This window comes from Tyto alba, unplaced genomic scaffold (assembly GCF_018691265.1).
Source record: "Tyto alba isolate M040663 unplaced genomic scaffold, T.alba_DEE_v4.0 Super-Scaffold_2, whole genome shotgun sequence".
NCBI classification, from domain to species: domain Eukaryota; kingdom Metazoa; phylum Chordata; class Aves; order Strigiformes; family Tytonidae; genus Tyto; species Tyto alba.
In genome coordinates, this window is record NW_024881282.1 from 77,214,198 (window position 1) to 77,234,672 (window position 20,475).

Genomic DNA, 20,475 nt, shown 5'->3' on the forward strand with positions numbered 1-20,475 from the left:
ATAGGTGTGTGCTTTTGAACTGACAGGGACACATTTGTTAGGCAAAAATTGAGAGATGCTACAAATGTAAACAATTCTGACACAAAATTCCTTTGTCTGTTCATAAATATTGTGCTGGTTATTAGCTAGGGTTGTTACAATTGAAATCTTAGTACAAGTTTGTATCTTTAATGAAGCTACTTCTTTCTGGCTCTTAAAATGCTATTGAACTCCATCATAAATGGCCTCTTTATAAGTAGCACATTCCTTGGCTTCCAGACACAGCCTCAGAGAAGGGGTGAAAATAATTGTAAGCATGTTTTCTTCAGTTAGTAGAAATGTATTTTCTATTTCATACTTTCTCTTTCCCTTCCTATTCCCTTATATATTCCCTGTGTATATGTTACTTCATGGAAGTACTGATTCAGTGTTTGTCAAAAGTTTTCTTCTTTGTATTTACGTCCAGAAAGGGTTTAGGTTGTGGGGTTTTTTTTGGAGGGGGAATAGTCATTAAAACCTTGTGAATGTTCTACTCACCAATTGTGAACTAACATAACTGTATTAGCAGTATCCTAATCTTGCCTTATGAATACTGGGGGTTCTAAACTACTTAAAGTCTCCACAGATACTGTATTTCTATACAAGGTTTAAGTCTGCTTCTGGGAAGAAATAAAAAAGTTAGACTTCTGGGTAAGGATAAAACTGGTGTATTTTTATTGGAATTGTTTGCATATCCAACATTGGCATATTTGACACTGAACTCATGTCACCACATAGCGATTCCACTGTATACTAAAGGATATCTAGATAAGGTAATTTGGACTCCAAACCGGATCTCAGTTGCAATGTTTCTTGACTGCATAAACAGCTATGCCTTTTTACCCAGAGAATTTGTTAGGCTCTAGCTCTTCAGGGCAGGTTTTCTGTTTTAGACAAATCAGCAAGACATAGCTGTTAAAAAGCCCTGATGCCTTTATGGAAGTCAGGCCATAACTGGTATCGTGGACCTTTTTCTGGGGGTGCGGAATTATTAAAAGGCTTTAAGACCATTGCTTTGGCAATGGGGGATCAGCAGGTAGGAAATTCTAGTTTACTTCTGTAGTGAAAGCTCAGTGTTTCCTGTTTCAGTTGTGCTGCTTTTTTTTCCACCTAGTATGAATTGGCCTAAAACAAACACTGACCTCAAGGAAATGTGTTCCAAGGCATGGGAAAAGAGGAAGAGTTTTGCATTTTGTGAAGGAAGAGGGAGAAGAACTTCGGGAGGTGTTTTGTTTGTTTGTTTTGGGGTTTTTGGTGGGTTTTTTGGTGCTGAGCAGAAAAAAAAAGCAAAAATAAATTTGTCTCCTTCCACATACTATGAAGTCACAAGCAAGGGAATGGTAAAGGCTGTGGGGAGAAGAAAGTTTTTATGGTAACAGATTATGACATTTCTCAGGGAGAATTTACATAGTTAAACTATTCTTCAAAGACAGAGGCTTAGCCGATACCTATTTAGATCCTTACACTGCTTATTTGTGTGAATTGTACCTGATCTGTACTGGCTATACAGCTCTTCCTTTGAATGCTTGTCACAGGGTGCTTTTGACTGTTTAAGGATGTTATGTCTGTTAAGGCATGAGCACTGAAACCAAAGAGCTGTAGGGTCATAACTGAAGGTGACTGGCACAGCCCTGCTCATCTGGCCCTGAATAAAGCATTGCTTACATTCCTCTTGCCTGCCTGATTGATCTGGAATAAAACCTCTTGCCTTTGGGATGTTCTTTGTGGAAAAAGTCTCAGTTTGCCTTCAGATGATTTCTTCTATGCTTCCACAGGCTGGTCCTGGAGATGCTATTACTTTGGTGTCTGTTCTTATTGCGTTATAACTGTTGGGTTTTGACTTCCCTGAGAAACTTTAAACATAGTGTAAGGGAGGTAGGACAAATATCTACTTTCATCTCTAATTCAGGTGAAGGGCACGCTCTATAAAAGTCTTTACTCAATTCACATATTGCACTGACAGTGTCAGCGTCACATCCAGGATGTCAGAATTTGTTTGCCTTTGGAGCTAGTCTGTCTAGATAGAGTGGACTGTAGTGTGGTCATCTCTCCTGTGTGAGTCAAAGGGAGGCTCTTGAGAGGAAGTTTACCTGGATCTATAACTGGTTTTTGGTTTTAAAACAAACAAAACCCACTTGCAGCATCAGAGTGGAATGTTCATCCCACCTGTCCAGTGCTTTCTCTGAGACTTGCTCCTGGCAAGGCTTTTCAGCAGAGCTCTGCCATGGCAGTGTTGGTGTTGCAGGTTTACTTCTGCTTGCTTTTGCATACCAAGATGAGAAATGAGGTGGCCACTTAAATTGTTCTCTACATCATCTAAGGCTAGACCTCTACTTAATATCAGTGCTTCCACTTCTGCTTACTGTCATACTGAGCAGCTCAAATCACTGGGACCATAACAAGACTGATTAATCTTCCTCTTGATTTTGGATGCCCTACAGCAAGACAGTCTGGATTCAATGTGTGTTTGCACACTCCCAACTGACCTTTTATTGTGGTGTTGATGAATTCCCCCAGAGATTCTGAAGGCTGTCAGGGTCTAGGGTGAGAACACATTTTTATTTTGCTTACACTTTAAATGCCTGAATTGATTGCACATATAAATGACATCTTGGAGAACAGCTACAAAACATAACCTTTCCTGTTGTCCCCCACATGCACCTAAATCCAGTTCTGTAGGAATCTGCTGAAGGTGGAAGGGTTAAGCATCTTTGTACCTTTGTTACATGATGATACAGTAGCTTCCTGCTACAATGGAAATATGCGTCTAATGAAAACTGGATTAAGTTTGACAATTCTTTTTGCAAATTATTTATAGCCACCGTATGATAAGACCTTAGATTTCTGACTCTGATCTGAATGCAGATTCAACCTAAATGAGACATAAATATGCATCCATTAGTTTCTTGAGCAAATAGAAATTTGAAATGCTGGCAGTAAAGTTGTACAAGAACTACTAATACAGTTGGTATCTACAGCATTGTGAGAAAAAGGTCTGGAGGTGGGGAAAACTGTCTTTTGCTTCCTTATTTCAAGATATTTTTTATTCACTAGATTGGCTTACATAGTTATTCTGCAAGTTTTAAGAGTTCAAAAATTTTTAGATACTAGTAATTGTTTTTTCACATCAGAAACAATCATTATTAATTTGCACTAAAATGAATGGTTTTTGTCTTTAAAAATTGCAGAAAATAGTTTGAAGGACAGCTCAAACCTTTAGCTACCATCTTGGCCTGAAAGTTCAACTACTTGTGAAAAATTAATTAGTGAGGAGATTGGTGTACAAGGCTCAAATATGAAGATGGCATATTTTATATGTTACAGTTAACTGAGTTTTTTTTACTGTAGTCAGTAGCCGTTTTCTTCAGTAACAAGCTGCAGGATTTTTTGCAGATATGTGATTGATTCCATTGAAACACTTAATCAACTAGAGTGTTGCAAAAACATTCTCAAAAATTATTCATCATAGCTTTCTTTAGGAGCATCTTCCCTTTTAATCACATGGCAAGGGAAGATGAATAAGAACTGTGTATGTTCAAAGAAAGATTTAAAGGAAAAACCAAGATTAAATGCAATATTTTTTAATACACTTCTGCTGTCAACATGCACAAAACCACCAAAACCTAGGACAGAAGGAATAAGTGGAAAATAATGAATCCGGTAACTTGGCAATTATTCTTTTAAGCAGAGGGGTTCCCTGGTTATCAATTTTGTTTCCTTGTTTGTTTCTTTAAGTGTTTTGCTTCCTTATGCTTCTAGTGTTTGTATTCTTAAGTCTGAAAATCATCTTGTTGCAAAATATCTGAGGCTTATTTCTGTTTTGAATTATCAGGAATTGTTCCTGAATTACTTTAGTGCTGTTAAGAAGCCTGTTATTTGTAGTATGTGCTAATTTTAAAGGCCTTTTCTGTTTTTGCATTAAGACATGCTTCCCACCTTTTAACCCAAAGCAGTCAGTTTTCTAATCACATGGTTTCAGACTAATAGAAATTTTGGTGTTCTTTACTCATAGCCCATAGCTATGTTACTGCTGTGTTGTCCTGCACGTTTTCACTTGATGTAATATGTTCATAGTAGTCTCTGCAATAAACTGAGCGTGTTAAGGAAACAGTATAGCAAGAGTTGGGATTATGACTATGGTGCAGAGCTTTCTGAAAGGTCTCAGAACATACATTAACTTAATAACTATAATTTGATTGTGCTTTAGTAATTGGATGTTTTGCTTTGTCTGCTTATTTACTTGCTCATGGACAGATCACAGATTTCTCTAGTCTTCTCTATCCTTTTAAAAGTAGCTCATTTCTGGCAGTGGGTATGTTGCTTAGCTATTATGCTGAATATAAGTTAAGTGCAACTGTAGTTGAGAGTACTTCTAATTTAGGCTGGGATTACCATTTAGATAGTATAAAAATAGTTTCAGAAATGAGGAATGGGAAATGAGACTTCTGAAGCAATCAGCCCACATTTTGATAATATGTCTGTGTGAAATTATCTTTAGTTATTAGCAGTGTGGGAGACATGCCTGGTTCTAATGTTTCTGTTAGGGAAAATGTAGGTTTGGAAAGACGGGAAATACTGATCTCCAGCAGTACCTAATTCTTGAGAGTATGCTGTTTTGTTTGTTTGTTCGGGTTTTTTTTCTTCTTTTTTTAACCTGTTTTACTGTGATACTGGAGAAAGTAGGATGTACTCCTTCACTGGTGCCTTTCAGTACTGTCATTCGGCATTCTCTGCATGAGGATGGGCCAGCATTGTCTTCATTGACTGATGCTTCTTAATTGGATATGAATCTACAGTTAATGAAGTAACATGAATTCCCCTCTTCCTTGACAAAATGCTAGAGTTAAGATGTTACAGACTATGTTATACCATCTAATACTGACATGGTGCTGTTCTCCGTTCCCTGGGTAATTTTGGAAGGATTTTTCTTTTACGTGATTCACGCAATTTTCCTTGAATGCAGTGGGGGTTTTAGATCTGCCATTGTCCTGCTAGGAAACACAGAAGACGGAGCTCCCAGGGGACTGTAGTTACCAGGTTTGTGTATTATTCACTTTTGCAGAGATTCCCTTAGAGCACCTAGAGCTTGAGAGTTAGTAAATGTTGTTAGAAGAAAATGCCAAGGTAGTAAGACTCCTCCTTCTTGTATCTCATTCTTTCTATCAGTTCAGCTTGTAATATCCTTTCAGGGCTTTATTTTGGAGAAATAGATTAAGTCCAGACTGCTAGCCTGTTCCTTGCAGCCAAAGCTACCTGCAAATGTTGAGATATGGTGAAGCTTTTATTTTACAGAACCAGATCATTCTCCTTTCATTGTTTATGTTTGACTAGCATTTGGGAAGTCTTTTTCCTATCATCATGACGGCTAGGAATTCTTAAAAATAATTTTTTGAAAGCTAACAGGAATAACTGGGGAAAGATTGACGTGTCATAAGTCTGTGCTGTTTTTCAAGTACTCCTAAGGTGAAGTGGTAAAAGGGATACTCTCAATAATTAGTTTTATTTCATATGTAACTACTAAGTGCTAGTGTGATAACTAATTTATCAGCTTAGACTCTTTGGACATTATCTTGCATGTAGGTCTTTTCATGTTTTCATGCTGTGTTTGCAACAATATATGCAGAGCATTTAATGTGCATATATAAACCACAGAGATAGTTGGGAGGCTTAAATGCAAGTATGATACCTGAAACTAGACTGAACTCAGCATTATTTGTGCTACTTAACAGGGGAATGAGGTAACCAGTGACATCCCGTGTGGGACAGTTTAGTGTTGATTCAGCCCAACTGGACTTGACTTCCTTAGAAACTTTGGGCTAAACTGTGCTGTGCCCCACTCTCCCCACAAAGCTCTTGTTCCAGTAGGGTGACTAAAGGAAACCCATCTCACTGTTAATTTATTCCTTGTTATTGCAACCTGGAGCTGCAGAGGCACTGCTGACTTGGAATAGTCCATCCTCCAGCTGAGTTTATTAGCATTAGCTTGTCTTGGTGTTTCCCAGAGCCCTCGGTGATAAGAAAGTGGTATAGGAAAACTCCGGTGGGGTTTGCAGGGACTTTAACCTAAAATACTTTTGGAACCAAAGCAGTTTTGGTTCCAAAGCAGTCAGAGCCCAATTTGAGCAGTGATATATCAGAGTCTGTGCTTGAGCTGTCACTTGACAGAGGCATTTTTGGCATCTCCGTGTTCATAGTATGAGTACAGATTGTGTAATCTGGCCGTAGATGATCAGAAGATAGGTATTTTGACATTTTTGTGGTAGTTTGGTTCACATTGCTCCTTGCAGCTACATTTTTCTCACTGTACAAAAGTAATAGGGAATTTATTCTGCCCTAGTAATGTTTATCTAAATTATTAGGATGAGAGCACTGCTGAACATAATTTGTGTGTTGTTCTTCTGCTGCTAGTAAGAACAATGCAATATCACGATTATGATAGACGTAGCTGGTTTACTCTATGAAATGAGTACATTAATGCAACAATTTTTTTAAGTGTGTCCTAATATTTTATGCTTTGATTTTTAAGGTAACTTTTATGGAAGCTTTTCTTTAATTTTCAGTTCTATGAGTGTTTCTTAATGCACTTAAGCAAATTTTGCAAAACAAAGTATATTCTTGTGTGATTGGCAGCAGAGTTGTGGGATAACACCACAGCTGGCCATGAAGAGCTTCCTAAGACTGTTGCTGTTGCCTGTTGTCACACAGCAAATGAACCATGGTGGAGTATTCTAGCAGCTGATGTCTGATGCTCTGATACATACTGCTCCTCTGGTATGGTCCAAAAGGAGATTCAAGCAAACTTCACTGTTTTACTAACTGATGCTTTGACCATTGGAAATGTCAGAAAAGGCTTAGGAGACAATTTGAGGACTTCACCGGGGCTTCACTTAGTTGAGCTTTCCTTGAAAAGAAGCCTGGAAAGAAATCACAAGAAAATTTGTATCTTAAATTAGGTTCAGTCTTTTAAAGCAAGTTCTTAAAATCTCAATAGACAGTATAAATATTTTATTTAATCTACAAATAACATTCTATGATATTAAGCAGTGTGTCTTTACAGGCTTTCTAAAGTGTTAAATAGATGAAACAGATTGACTGCGAAAGTCAGAGATCTGTGTTTCCTGAACTGATTGGACTAAATTGTTCTTAATATGGTAGGATTCTACAAGATGGGTTTGAAAAGCTGGTTTGCCTCTTTGTAAAAACACTGAAGTAGATTTGTAGTACAGACTGTAAAACCACTGTGGAAGTATGTTTCTGAAACTCAAATTGTTTCAAAGGCTCATCTCTCTACCGTCATATGTGGTAAGTATTTGTCACCATCCCACAAACCACTTCTTGTCATGCAGTGAATAAGCAGAATTAAACTCGAGCTTTTCTAATGAGAATGGAACTTAAGGCCTTGTGAATGTAGTTCTTCAAGTATGATGAATCATGAATATACACTTACTTTTTGACCGTTTTGATCTTGAAAGAATACATAAATGAAGATTTTTGTGGTACCAGAATTGCGGTTCCAGTGAATATACAAGTGTCACGGAAGTGTCCACTGTTATCTGTGGAGACACCAGGCTGGATTTCTAATGTCCCTGCTGTTGGCATCCAAGTATCTTCTGGGAAACAATTTGGCAGTTTACTGGCTTAACCCAAATGAGTGCTGCTTTGTACTGTAGACAGTTGTTTATTACGAATTAGCATGAAGCTGGACTGTGATGGATCTTACTGGCTTTCTTGTCATCAACTTACCATAGTCTAAACAAAATTCTTTCTTCTTCTGCCCTGTCATTACCCCCATTCTCTTCCTTCTTGTCATTCTAGGCTGTAACCTAGGAAGCACTGAATCTGTTGCATCCAACAGCAGGCTGTGTCTGCGTGTTGCAGTAGCTTTCTGTAGAAGTTTTCTCTTGTGTGTAGATCAAAAACTTCTGCTGAGTCTGACAATTTTCCATTCTTGCGGTAGTTCATTCAAAGCTCAGTTTTTAGAATTCTTTTCCTACTCTAGTCAATTTTTTCTTTTCCAAAGAATGAAGTAGATACTACTCTATGTAGCAAATAGTACTACAAATCATAAAGAGTACTACTTTTTTGATTGCTCTCAGGACTGTACTTACTTATCATCTATTACCCATGTCACAGAATAGCTGACAAACATGTATTAAAAGTGAGGATCCTAAAGTATTTTAGGATCAGATGTGTGTTAAAATCAACCTGTATTTCATTTCCAGTCTTTGCCTCTGAGCTGGTCTGTGCTAGTCCTAGATTCCAGTCTCTTTAGTGGATTGCATCATGCAGGGGAGAAGGCTATGCTGAATTCTCATAGCATCACTTTCTAGAAAATGAAAGTTGGTACTAGAAACTCCAGCCTTACAATAACTCCAGGCTTACAATAGGTCCAAGTTGTACGTGTGAAGATGTTTGTTCTTGCGTGCCTTTAAAATGGGCTACAGCAGAAAGGATCATCTTCCTAGGGTGCTTTCTGATACCTAACCTTTTTCCTGTATCGCTTCCTCATGTGTATCCTTTCTCATGCAAAATAACTTCTGCTTCTACTTAAGGTTTTTAGAGGTCATTTTTTTCTCTAAACTTCTTTCTGTTACATTTTCTTAGCAGAATCATTGCATTTGCCCCATAAAAATCAGTAAGATGGAAGTATATAACCCCTGCCCCCAAACTCACAACCGGATTGAGATGCGAAACAATATACAAAATCATATTAGTGACTGGTTTTGGAAAGTACCATTATTTTGGTTTTGGCTCTTTTTTTGTCTGAATTGGAGGCTTATAGCCTATTTCAAACTATTTCTTAGTCTTGCAATTCTTAGCTGATATAGCTAAATTATGTGTGTGGTTTTTTGCTATTTCTAGATTCCAGGTTGTGTCCAGTCTTAGCACAGGTGGTATTTTTTTATTTTGACATAGATAAGGGTAGTGTTACATAGAACGATATGTCTCCCATATGCAGTGATGGTATTTATGTCTGTACCATGTTACAAACCGGGTTTCTTTGCCTGCTATGCATACAGATTATGTTGAGAATTGTTTTTTTAGTGTTGCAAAGATGAGTGTAGTCTGCATGGAAGCTTCCTGTAACTGTTTACGTGGCTTATCGAGAGATGAATCTTCCAATTCTTCACTGTAGCAGTGTTTTCAGATAATATATTTAGCACTTGGTTCAGTGTGTGGTCAGAGACTTACTGTCCCACCTTCAAATATTTACTGTTTTTTCTTCATTGCAAGTTTTTCAAGAACAATGCATTTTAAGAAGAAAACCCCTGCGTGCTAGTTCTGTTACTCTTTTTAGAGTTCAGTGATTTGGGGAAGAGAAAAAAAATTTGTCTGAAAACTGGTACTTCTTGATTTTTTTTTTTTTAATTATTTTTTACCTTGCCATTGTTTTTGTTCTGTAAATGCCACTTTCATGAATTATTAGATGTATATTATTCAACTAAATTAATGCAAAGTTTTATCCACATTTGCACATAAAATTTGCTGTTTATTCATATATCCAGTTTTATGGAAGTATATTTCTGTATGGAACAGAAGTGCTGAATTCTGTGTGTTTTTTCTTTTTCTTTTTTTTTTTTTTTTTTCTGGAAGAATTATTGGACGGTTTGGGTTGCCAATTAATTTTTCTTTCTTTTTTAAAAAATTGAAATGTGCAGTGAGTCTTCCAAATGTTGTAGTAGTTTTAGAAGCACTTGAGAAGAAAACTGACTTTCCAAGCAATTTGTCGTATTTATAATGACATTCTGCCTGTATGTTGTTGCATAGTGATAAACAAGATTTATATTTTAACCAGCAACCAAACTCCCCCATTGTCCCACTTCTCCAAAAGAAAGCAAGCCATGAACATTTTGGGTCTTCAAGGGTGATAATAAAGTGTTAAAGATGGGGGGAGGCGAACATGAACAATTTCTATCCTTCTACCAGTACCACTCAGTGGAGATACTAAACTACTTTGAAGCAACGTTCTCCGTTTTCCTCTTGATCATCTTACATACCTCCACCATGTCAGTGTCAATAGAGTGGCTGGTTTTGCTGCAACCACCTAGCTTTAGCTGGAAGCCAGAGTTAACTTTCTGAGTTCTTAAGATTCCTTTTTAAATCTGGATGTCTACACAGTCTAAAATAACAAGCACTGCTGGTTCCTCTTGTATTTTTTTTTTCCCCCAAAAGAGAATTTATACCTTTTTCTTCCTCCTCAGTTTTAAGGTTGTAAAGGCCTAATTTGAGTGGCATGATAAAAGCTGTATTGATCTTCTTTAGGTTGCTGGAAGGCATGGGCTGAATTTTGTTAGAGGTTTTGACTGTTTCAAGTTTGTAGGATGTGAAATAGACGGAGGGGGGAAAAAAATGACACATTGTTGTGAATACAGCAGCCCTCCTGTCACTCATCCTAATTGCGAACACCTTGTACCTGAGAGGCAGGGACCTTCTTTCTCTGGGTGAACTTGAAACTCAACGGGAGTTGGGTGTTAGCAGTTGATGCCTGTTAAAAGTGAGATTTTGCTTTCTGTTCAGTTGTCAGTGTTGGAAGCCATGTGCTTCAGAGCAAAGTCCCAGCTGCTAACTGCTGTTCCTGAGCCATCCTGCCCTCTGCTCCTCCTCCAGGTATTCTGAACAGTAACAGTTTTTTCTGTTTCTCACCGGTATTCTTAATGCAGTTGTTACTCCCTAACAGGGCAATGTATTTTCTAAATAAAATATAGCCGTGTTCCATACTGGTGCTGTAGTGGCCTTTACAAAGTTCCGTGTCTCATGATGTATAGAGCTGGCTTCAACTTGGTTGTAAACTGCTGATGAGCTAGAAGTACTGGATAATTTTAAACTTCATCATAGTGAAAATTGCAAAAGGAGAGAAGAGGGGGTTTTTCTGAGTGGTGATCTTCATCAATAAATCTGATACCTTGTGATGTTTCTGTTATGTTGAGACTTGAAAATATAACTTAAATGTTTTTTTTCAGAGATTAAGAAGATTATCAACAAAATACAGAACAGAGAAGATCTACCCAACAGCCACTGGAGAGAAAGAAGAAAATGTTAAAAAGAATAGATACAAAGATATATTGCCATGTAAGTCTGAATTACATGCTAATCGAAAACAAAGAAAAGTGCTTGTTATTCTTAATGTACTTTGAATTTTACTATTTACTTATTACTGAAAGGCAAAATTTGAGTTAATTTGCCAAAAGATAACTTTCATAAAATTATTTTTAACTTGGAAGGCAAAATAAGTGAACAATTGTATAGCTTATTAGGAGAGCTATCATCTAAAGATAAAATGTGTCCTAGATCCTACACCATAGCAAGCTGACACTTTCATCTTCACTCGGAATAGTCTAGAACTTTATTAGGTACTTAGCTGTATTTTTTCCTTAGGAGCATGATGTATATGGTAGAAAACAAATGTCAGCATAAACTCTAGATTAAATTTTAAGGAGCCTTAAGGAACATGGTATTGTGGGTTGAAGTAAAATAGGGCTTTTTTTGATTTGTTTTGGGGGTTTTTTTGTGGGTTTGGTTTTTTTTTTTGATTGCTTGTATCCTGCAAACAGTGTCAGAGAACTTTCAGTGCTTAATTACCTTTGGCTTGTGCTTTGCTAGAGCCCAAATTAAGTTCTATTTAATGTACGAACACAGAAGCAACAGTCAGAGCAGAATTTAAATTTTAAAGCCACCAATGTGTGGATAAAAGAGATCAGTGATCTGTAATGACAAGATTGGCTGTTAAAAGCCCACTTTGCACAGCTTGTGAGGCCATGTATTTCAGAAGCTCTTGTTGTGCTTCTCCATATGAACAGCCAACAGTGAGATTAAAGCAGAGCCTTCTGACAAATGCAGTTTTTCATATCCCAAGGATTAGCAACAGATATATTTTACTTTGCTTAGCTTTCTCAGAAGTGTTAGGAGGTTTATAACCAATTTGAAGTTGAAAATGGTCTTAAGCATCATTAGCTTTCACTTTCAAAATGTGTTCTAGAGATAAACTCCACTGAATTACTGTGTGTTTCAGATTGTTGTGTACCTGTATGCTCTGGTCTTCTAGTGCTGGTATTTTTAATGTTTATCAGTGCTTGGCACAATAAGCATTGGTAAACTTTGCCCTAAAGCCCCAGGCCCTAGATTGTTTAAAGAGTTGGGCATAGCACTTGCTGCTGCAATGAGAAGGAAAGGCACATGTGTTCATATTTTGCTGGAGAATATAACATACATCATATGTTGAAGAGACATGTGGTAGTAAGCTCAACTGCAGCAAGATAGTTAAATATCATTGGGGTTTTCCTATTTGTTTTGATTTTTTTTTTTTTTTTTTTTTAGTTGGGAGGAATCATGTTTAATGGATGGAGTGAAAAAGAGAGAGGAAGTTGTTATTGTTGTCTTTTAATTAAGAGTTATTATACTCTTTTTTCTTCCCTCCCTCCACTGCCCCCCCCCCCCCCCCCCCCCAGTGTTTTGGTAGATCATGAGCAATATAGCAAAACCTTGGTAGCACCTAAACTGAATCAAGGAGACACTTAAAAGGTACTACAGTACTGAATGGCTGCAACTAGAGTGGTGGATGTGCTTTTCTTTCATCTACAGAAAAATAAAACCTGAGTCATTGGGACCTGAAGGGGTGCACAGATCACAGTGGGGAAAATGAGCAAACCTCAAAGCTGACATTGAGGAAAGTTGAAGATATATTTTCAGTTAAAGTGAGAGTATCTTCAAGCATCCAAAGTTTCCAGCAATAAAGTGATGGGAGACCAGCTTGACAGAAATGAAAGCCAGGAGGTGTTTGGAGGAGGGAGGGGGTTAATACCTTGCCTATTTTTTATGAATCCAGAAAGGAACTTAGAAATGTGACTTAAGTGGAGATTAGGGGTATATTTATCAGAAATTGTTACTGCTAGCAGAGAGATCACTACCTCAGTACTAATGCAATACTGGGTTCAGCATAAAAGATGCTTGCATGTTGATATTACAGTTTACAAAGCCATCCTAAATGATAGTCAAATGAAACATGGTGTTCACTGGTTACCTGAAGACACCAACTGGTAATTGGGAACTGACATTTAAGCTATATGTAAATAACCAAGCACTTAAATCTTCTGAAGCTGGAACCTGCAGTGGATTTTTTCTTGGAGAATTCTACTCCAGACCTAAAATTCTGAAAGAGCTGAGCTGTGGCAGATGCAGTCAGGCTGGAAATGTTGACATTTGGAAACTACTCTAGAATTTTGGGTCTACTGTGCTGGGAAGATAGAAGCCCTCATTAGCCTACCACTTTAATTAGTCTGACCTGCCACGTAAAAGTAGTTTTTAGTATTAAGTCTGTGGCACCATTGCATGCTTATAAAGTGTTCTTGCTTTAACATATATGTGAGTGTAATATTTTTTAAGGGTTTCTCTAGGCCTTTATGTGAGTGCATTGTCTTTAGATCTGTGATCTAAATGTCTTGTAATCTACACTTGTGCTTCTTTAGGAAGCATTACATGGTAACACAAACATTTTTTGCATGTTATCAGGACTCTGGCAGAAAATTCACTGTCTTGGAAGCAAGGATATTGTTTCTGTATAGAAACAGGTCTTAGCATGTACTTCTTGTGGGCATGGTTCCCTAGTTTATTGCCAGTGATGTTTTGGGGGGAAAAAAAAAAAAAAGGCAAACCATAGTCCCTCTTTTTAAATAGACCCGTTCTTTATGTTTTTTCTTGAATTTAGGAAAAGTTTTAGCAGTTGTTCTGTGGTTGAGGAATTGACCCTGGGAACAGAAAGTAACAGAAATTGCTTGAGCAGTTGCTCTTTCTGCAGATACTTCTGTTCCCCAGCTTGAAGATAATTTTGTTTTTTTTAATTCTGGATTTTCAACTAAAACAGCCTCTAGTGTAAAGATAGTTTGAATGAATTTTATGTGATAGCTAGGAAGTATTGGTATCAATAACAGCTGGAAGGACTCGTGAACCTGCCAACCACCTACCCTCCTTCTAAATAGGAATAATGAAGTTGCTTTTGTATTAAAGATGCACTTTTTTTCAACGCCAAAAAGAATTCCAAGATGTTTAGTTTATTCTGTCAACAAGTAATAAAGGCTATTTTTAAGACTGCTAAGCATTTTGGTCTCCAAAGATCTGTTTTCTTAAGAAGCTTTCTCTGAGACAGTCAGTAATGCTTGAGGCAGAAACTTGAAATGTCAAAACCCCCTAAATAAAGGAATCTACTGCTTCTAGTTTAGAAGTGCCCCAGCAAAGTTCCCAGCCCAGTTTTTTGGGGTTAGAAGTCAGTCTGTGCCTGAGCAATAAACCCCAGTGCATACTTCATGTTGTAATACTTGGGGTCCTCCATGGCAGAGACTTTAAGACCTGCTGGCTGCTTTAACTATGCACTGGTGTTTTATTCTCTCTGCTTTCTGCAAATGTGCCTTTAATTCTGACCATCATGATCTCTGTCAGTACTGTGTAACTACAATTTTGATTACTGCTGATCATTTGAGTTTTAACTCTCTGTAATGAGTTTCTCTTGGAATTCCAGTAACTGTTACTCTGTGAACTTGAGCATCAGAAGCAGATAGCAGTAGGAGCTACTCTGCTTATCCCTACCTGAGTTGGTTCACCTATAAATGAAATTAGCTGGCTGGCTTGCTTGCATGCCTTATCTTTGGGAAGCATTCTTTGATACTTAATTTCTTCTCTACTTATAATATGTACTATATGTATTATGTTTACTGTTACATATCGATTTAAAAGTTTTGTAGTTCTTGTTAACAAAAATCAATTCTTCTTTTAGTTGATCATAGCCGGGTTAAATTGACCTTAAAAACTCCCCCACAAGATTCAGACTACATCAATGCAAACTTTATTAAGGTATGTATTACCGTCTTAACAGTTCTTAAATTATTTTTAAGCTTTTATTTCATATCAGTGCAGTTTTAATATTAGAGATAAGAGTTTAAAGCTATGAGGGAAGATTTTCTTCTATTACGTCTTGATTAAATTTGCAAACATGATGCCATTTGTAAAAAATTTTGTAAGTTTTAAGTTTTAATATTACTCTAAGTGTAATATAAAAAGTGGCAAGCAACCAAATTGGAACTTTATACCACCGGCAAATTCAGACATGACTGTTTTAACATTTTTATAGTGTTAAAAATACCAGATTGTAAGAGAGGCTATTTTAAGGATCATTAAACAGGCATTTGACAAATTTTATAAGTTAATATGCACTTCTTGCTGTTCATGGCGGAAGTGTGGCAATGGAATTATAGCTAACATTCTTAAAGAGAAGCCAGAATTTGGCTGAAAGTCTGTTAACCTTTTATTTCAAAGTGTGAATATCTTGGGCTTTCCTTGTAGCCTTATTCTGATGCTGTTTCTACACAGTAATGCTTATTCAGAAGCAGGTGTTCCTATAAATCTCACTTCTTGAATGTTTAGCCTGAAAAGGTAAATGTAAATGTCTTCAACCTTTATATAAAATAAACTTTAAAAGTTTGGATTTTTGAAATGTGGTGTTACTGGCAGGGTAGAACTTAAATTTGTTCAAGGGGATGCTTTTAAGCAGAAAAACTTCTAGATTTTCATCATTACATGTTTGAGTAGCAAAAAAAATATGGACTTAAAGGGAATCTTCAGAATCTAAACATACAGAAACTTAATGTTTTCTGTTAATCTCTAGCAGCACAGTAGCAGTTATAGTCTTTGTCCCCCTTGAAATCACCAGCAGAATTCCCACTAATGTAAATGGGACTCATTTAATATTCACTCTTCCTGTTTTATCCCCAAAAAAGAAGATATTCTAATTGTTACATGATAATAACCTAAAGCCTTTTCTTATTCAGTGCAAATAAACTTCCTTTATAAACTTTAATGGTTCCTTTGTGCAATCCTAGGGAGTACATGGGCCAAAAGCATATGTTGCTACCCAGGGACCATTAGCAAATACAGTAATAGACTTCTGGAGGATGATATGGGAATACAATGTTGCCGTAAGTACCTACTTAAAAACCAAAATTGGGTATTACCTTATTTCATTATATAGTAATTGTGTATCTTTTGCCTTCTATTAGTATAAAAAAATGTTGGTAGTGATTTAATCCATTTACTTCTCAAATCTTGTTTTTGTAGTTTAAATAGCATTCTAGATATAATTAATTTTATTTATTATATTTAATAAGGTAAATTCAAAGTAACAATTTTATTGAATGAGTATGAAATCATGTATACTTATGAATAGGTTGGTGCTTGGTTTTAGCTGTCCTGTAGGAGACCTTAAAACTCTGAGTTAATGTAGACTGACAGAATCAAAACCAGAAGCAGCATGTGAAACAAAAGAAAAAATAAATCCCTGCCTTTCTATTTATGCTAGTTTTGGGTTGCTTATTGGTTTATATATTATACATCTGTTTAAGCAGGTATTATCAGGACTTAACCTTTAAGTACTTTTAAAATTGGGTATGTTCAACAAATTATTTCTGAAAATATTTTTTTGTTTTATCAGACACTTAAATCATGGTTACTTGTAACAAATAGCTTACCTGTTGGTGCATTTTTATTGTGCTGTTCACATTAAATGATCTGAAATAGCTTCACCTAAGAAATCTGATTCTTGTTTTTTAAATAAGCTTTTGCACCTATTTTAAGCAGTCTATGTAATTTTAAGCAAGTACAGTGATGTTTCTTTCAGCTGGAAAGTGGTTCTATATTTTTATAATTGTTTAGACTGTTATTCAGCCTGACTGTAATAAATAAGGTCTTTGTACAGGATTACAGTGAATTCAGATTAAGTAGTTTTACAGTGTTGTACTAGTGTTGTAGGTTGGTTTATGGATAAAACTTGGGTATTATTTTAGAATTAAAAGAGCATGCACCTACAGGTAGGAAAACAGTATTAATTTGTCTCTTCAGTAGTAACCAGTTAAGGAGTATCAGTATCTGCCCAGCCAGAAGCAAGTGGTAAAGTGTTCGTGAATTTACTTGATCTAAAACCAGCTAACTTCCAGTGTCTTTTATTCTTTTCAGATAATTGTAATGGCCTGTCGAGAATTTGAAATGGGAAGGGTATGTATACTAAATCCAAAACTAAATGAGCATTGCCCACGTGGGGCAATATGCCAATACCTATGAAGATTCATATGCTAAGTCTAACTGTAAAAATAATCTGCCAGTTTGAATGAGAATACTTATCCTTATATTTGTATGCATAGAAAATAGTGAATGTGACTGCTTTTCTTTGCTCCATTTATGGTGTTACATTATTATTTAGGTGTCATTTCAGTGGAATATACATGTTTGTATAGAGAACTGTACCAATGGTCTGGTTTTGGTCATAGCACTATGGAAAAAAATGTTGCTCTTTGTGGGATGTAGGCCAACTATCAGAATCCTGAGTCCTTCAGAATTTCCTGTCAATTGATACAGCTGCAAATACAGTTTGTCTTTTAAATCTCTCTGCTATTTTCTTATGACCCAAGAAGGCAAGAAAATGTGAGCCAGTATTGCAAACTCCAAACTTTCACAAAAACTAAATGAGCTCTCATCTCTTCCCTCTGTATGACTCATGCTTGCACATTTATAGACAGTCATGAAGTTCATGTCCTAATTTACAAAGTGTCTTTTGGCTGTATTTTTTGGTCATCTGGGTTTTTGGTTTTGCTTTTCTTTTGGTATCCAAAAGAAAATATATTTTGCTATCTTAAAAGAAGTCCAGCAAGGCACCAGTGGGCAGATGTTAAGGAAGAGCACCAAATAAGAGAGAGAATAAGGCATTTGGGATTATCATTTTGCCTGTTCCACTTCTGTTAATCATCATCCTCTTTCAGTACTACACATGAATTAAATTAGGAATTTTTGCATTAACAGAAAAAATGTGAACGTTACTGGCCTCTGTATGGAGAAGCAGCTGTAACATTTGGACCATTTCGTGTTTCTTGTGTAAGTATAAAGCTTTATAAATTAATTCGGAAGGATTTAATGCTTCTGTAACTTAACTGTTCAACAAACAGTTTGTAATACAAAACAAATGCTTCTTTAATTGTTTGGTACCAGATATTACACAAAGACTCTCAAAAGAATGCAGCGGAAAACATCGTATGTATCTAAGCTATGGGGGTTTTTGAATCCTCCGTGATTTTTTTTTTTCTTTTTTCTTTTTTTTTTTTTTTTTTTTAGTGCAGAACCTGTGTGCTTTGGTCTTGTATCTTTTTATGTATCATTTCTTTAGCTTTGCATGATGTAGTTTTGAATGTCTGTACCATACTCAAGGAATCAGATATTAGTGCAGTTGTTTCTCTCCCTTATGACTTGTGTGTTCTGGATATGCATGAGAAATGAAAGTGACACTGGAATAGGTTATATTCTTTAAGCAACATAAAGTTAATTACCATAAATAAAGAAAATTCAAACTAAACTCATAATTTTTTTTTAAACTTGTTTCTGTTGGTAACAGCTACAGGTTTATTTGAAAATAATTCCTTTGCTTCTTTTCAACTGTTGCTTTTAAAATAAAAACAAAAAATGAGTAGCAGATCACCATGAGATGGTTCTTTTCCTGGATGATTCCTGAGGGGTAACTGTTAAGTAAGCTATGATTCCAGAAATATGGAGGAAACCTGAAAGTTTTGATTGCATGTTGTGTCAGCATTACCAGGAGTTCTAATCTCTGAGCATAACTATTTGACCCTCTTCCAGTTTTGATACTTGCTCATAAGTGGTAACATAAGGATTTCTGGTAGATTAATAGGCAGGAAGAGGGACTGTGGGTATCTCTTCCACCAAGCACCGTAGGGAATTGAAAGTAATCATTCCATGGCACCTGTCATCTCAGCATTGCACAAGTGTAAACCCCAACGGGTTTTTGCAATAACCTTTCCATTGGTAGAGAAAGCTAGTTAGTAAAAGACGTTATGGTGTAATTACCATTTCACAAAAGGGTAGCACTCACATATCAGAAATTCACTTTAACTGTGAGGTTTTCAGGGCATGAGTGAGGATATGGTGTGTGGGAGCATAGCAACTAAAATCAGTATGGTCAGCTTGCTTTATGTGTAATAATATCTCGTTGCCTTTGTACACACCTGTTCATGTCTCTTTAGTCCTTCCTGCTTTAAACACATTTTTGGCCTGTTTGTCTGACTTTTAGCTCTTGAAGTTGTGATCATATAGCCTTCACTTGTAGGTGACACCAAGGGCCTTCTAGGCTATCACATTGTGTTCAATGACAGCCTAATTGCTTAAGGGAGGAGAATAGAAAGTAAGACACATATAGGATGATCCTTTTCTTTTTTGTTGGCTTCTAGTGATGAACTAGCAGGACTTCATTAATTGGGTGTTGCCCCTGGTTTATCAATAGTTTTACAATGCAGTGAATGATGAATTTGCCAAACTTTTTTTTGTTTGGGTTTTGTTTTTTTTTTTTTTTTTTCACTTTAATTCACATCATTGTGTTGTTGGAAGAAAACACTTCCTTGTGTCTTTATTTTTAATCTTACCACCTGGTAGTTTAATCAGGTTCTATTATGTTCTGTTAGTTAGTACTAGGATGTGAATGAAACCTGGCGTTAGTGTTGAGTATAACCATCATCAGTATAAATGATCTTACTGTGAACTTTTTACACTGGAGTTTATGTTCTGTAAATTCAGCTGTACCTGTTCACTTACTCTAAAACAGTGGAAGTGATCCATTCCAAATTGATCTCAAAACTGGCTTTTTCTTTTCCTTCACTCAAAATTATGTGGGTTTGGACAGGAATTGCTATTTTCTAACTGAAGTGCTTTAAGTTGTTCAGATAAAGCTAGCATGCCAGTTTATCGAGCTGTTCTTAATCCTACTTTGAAATAGTCTAGCAAGAATTAAGTACACTTCAAGTTCATCTTCTCAGGAAAGCATATACTTAGAAATATTAGTCTATAAAGATTGAGTAACCTTTTCCTACAGTAAATCGACGTAAAAATTGTCGGTTTGAGGTTATTTTGTGTTTGTTTTTTTTTGCCCTGTACCTAGTGGGTGATGGTCACATACCTGACAGGTATCTGTGAAAAGAGGTTGTGTGTACCTCGTTGTTGATGTCTCAGATACAGCTGAGAATGTAGTACCTGTGGGTACAATGCTAAATATGGGCTCCATTGCTGCTAGCTACCTACTATTTTCTATAAACCTGCAAGGCATCATGATTGTTTTCTTGATGGAAAATGGTAAATTCCCAGTAGCAGATAGGAACACATTAAAGTATATATGCAGTCTCTTAAATGCACTGTGGGAAGCTGTAATGTTAAGCTTTTAAAGGCATCTTCAAATTGTGATATTACTGATAATTTAAGTACATTAGTATTGTTTGGTGTGTACAGTACAAACTTCCCTTGATGTTCCAAAGGCAGATTTGAAAATCCTGGGAGCCTAGATGCTGTGCTTTTTGGCTACGAACAAGATAATTACAGTGATATATTCAGATGCACACTTAGTTGAAAATAATAGAAGGGGAAAAA

General features: G+C 36.4%; 1 protein-coding gene across 4 annotated transcripts in view; it reads left to right on the plus strand.

Annotated features, from left to right (window-relative positions):
• Nucleotides 1-20,475, plus strand: part of PTPN12 (protein tyrosine phosphatase non-receptor type 12) — an 81,648-nt gene that overhangs the window by 22,442 nt on the left and 38,731 nt on the right. For 2 of the 4 annotated variants that reach the window (XM_042793138.1, XM_042793136.1), the window contains exons 2-7: nt 10,537-10,626; nt 10,980-11,088; nt 14,783-14,859; nt 15,885-15,980; nt 17,014-17,052; nt 17,854-17,925. In XM_042793138.1, the coding sequence (XP_042649072.1) occupies nt 10,537-10,626; nt 10,980-11,088; nt 14,783-14,859; nt 15,885-15,980; nt 17,014-17,052; nt 17,854-17,925 (483 nt within the window). The remainder of the gene's footprint in view (nt 1-10,536; nt 10,627-10,979; nt 11,089-14,782; nt 14,860-15,884; nt 15,981-17,013; nt 17,053-17,853; nt 17,926-20,475) is intronic. The other 2 variants (XM_042793139.1, XM_042793137.1) reach the window with 1 other exon arrangement.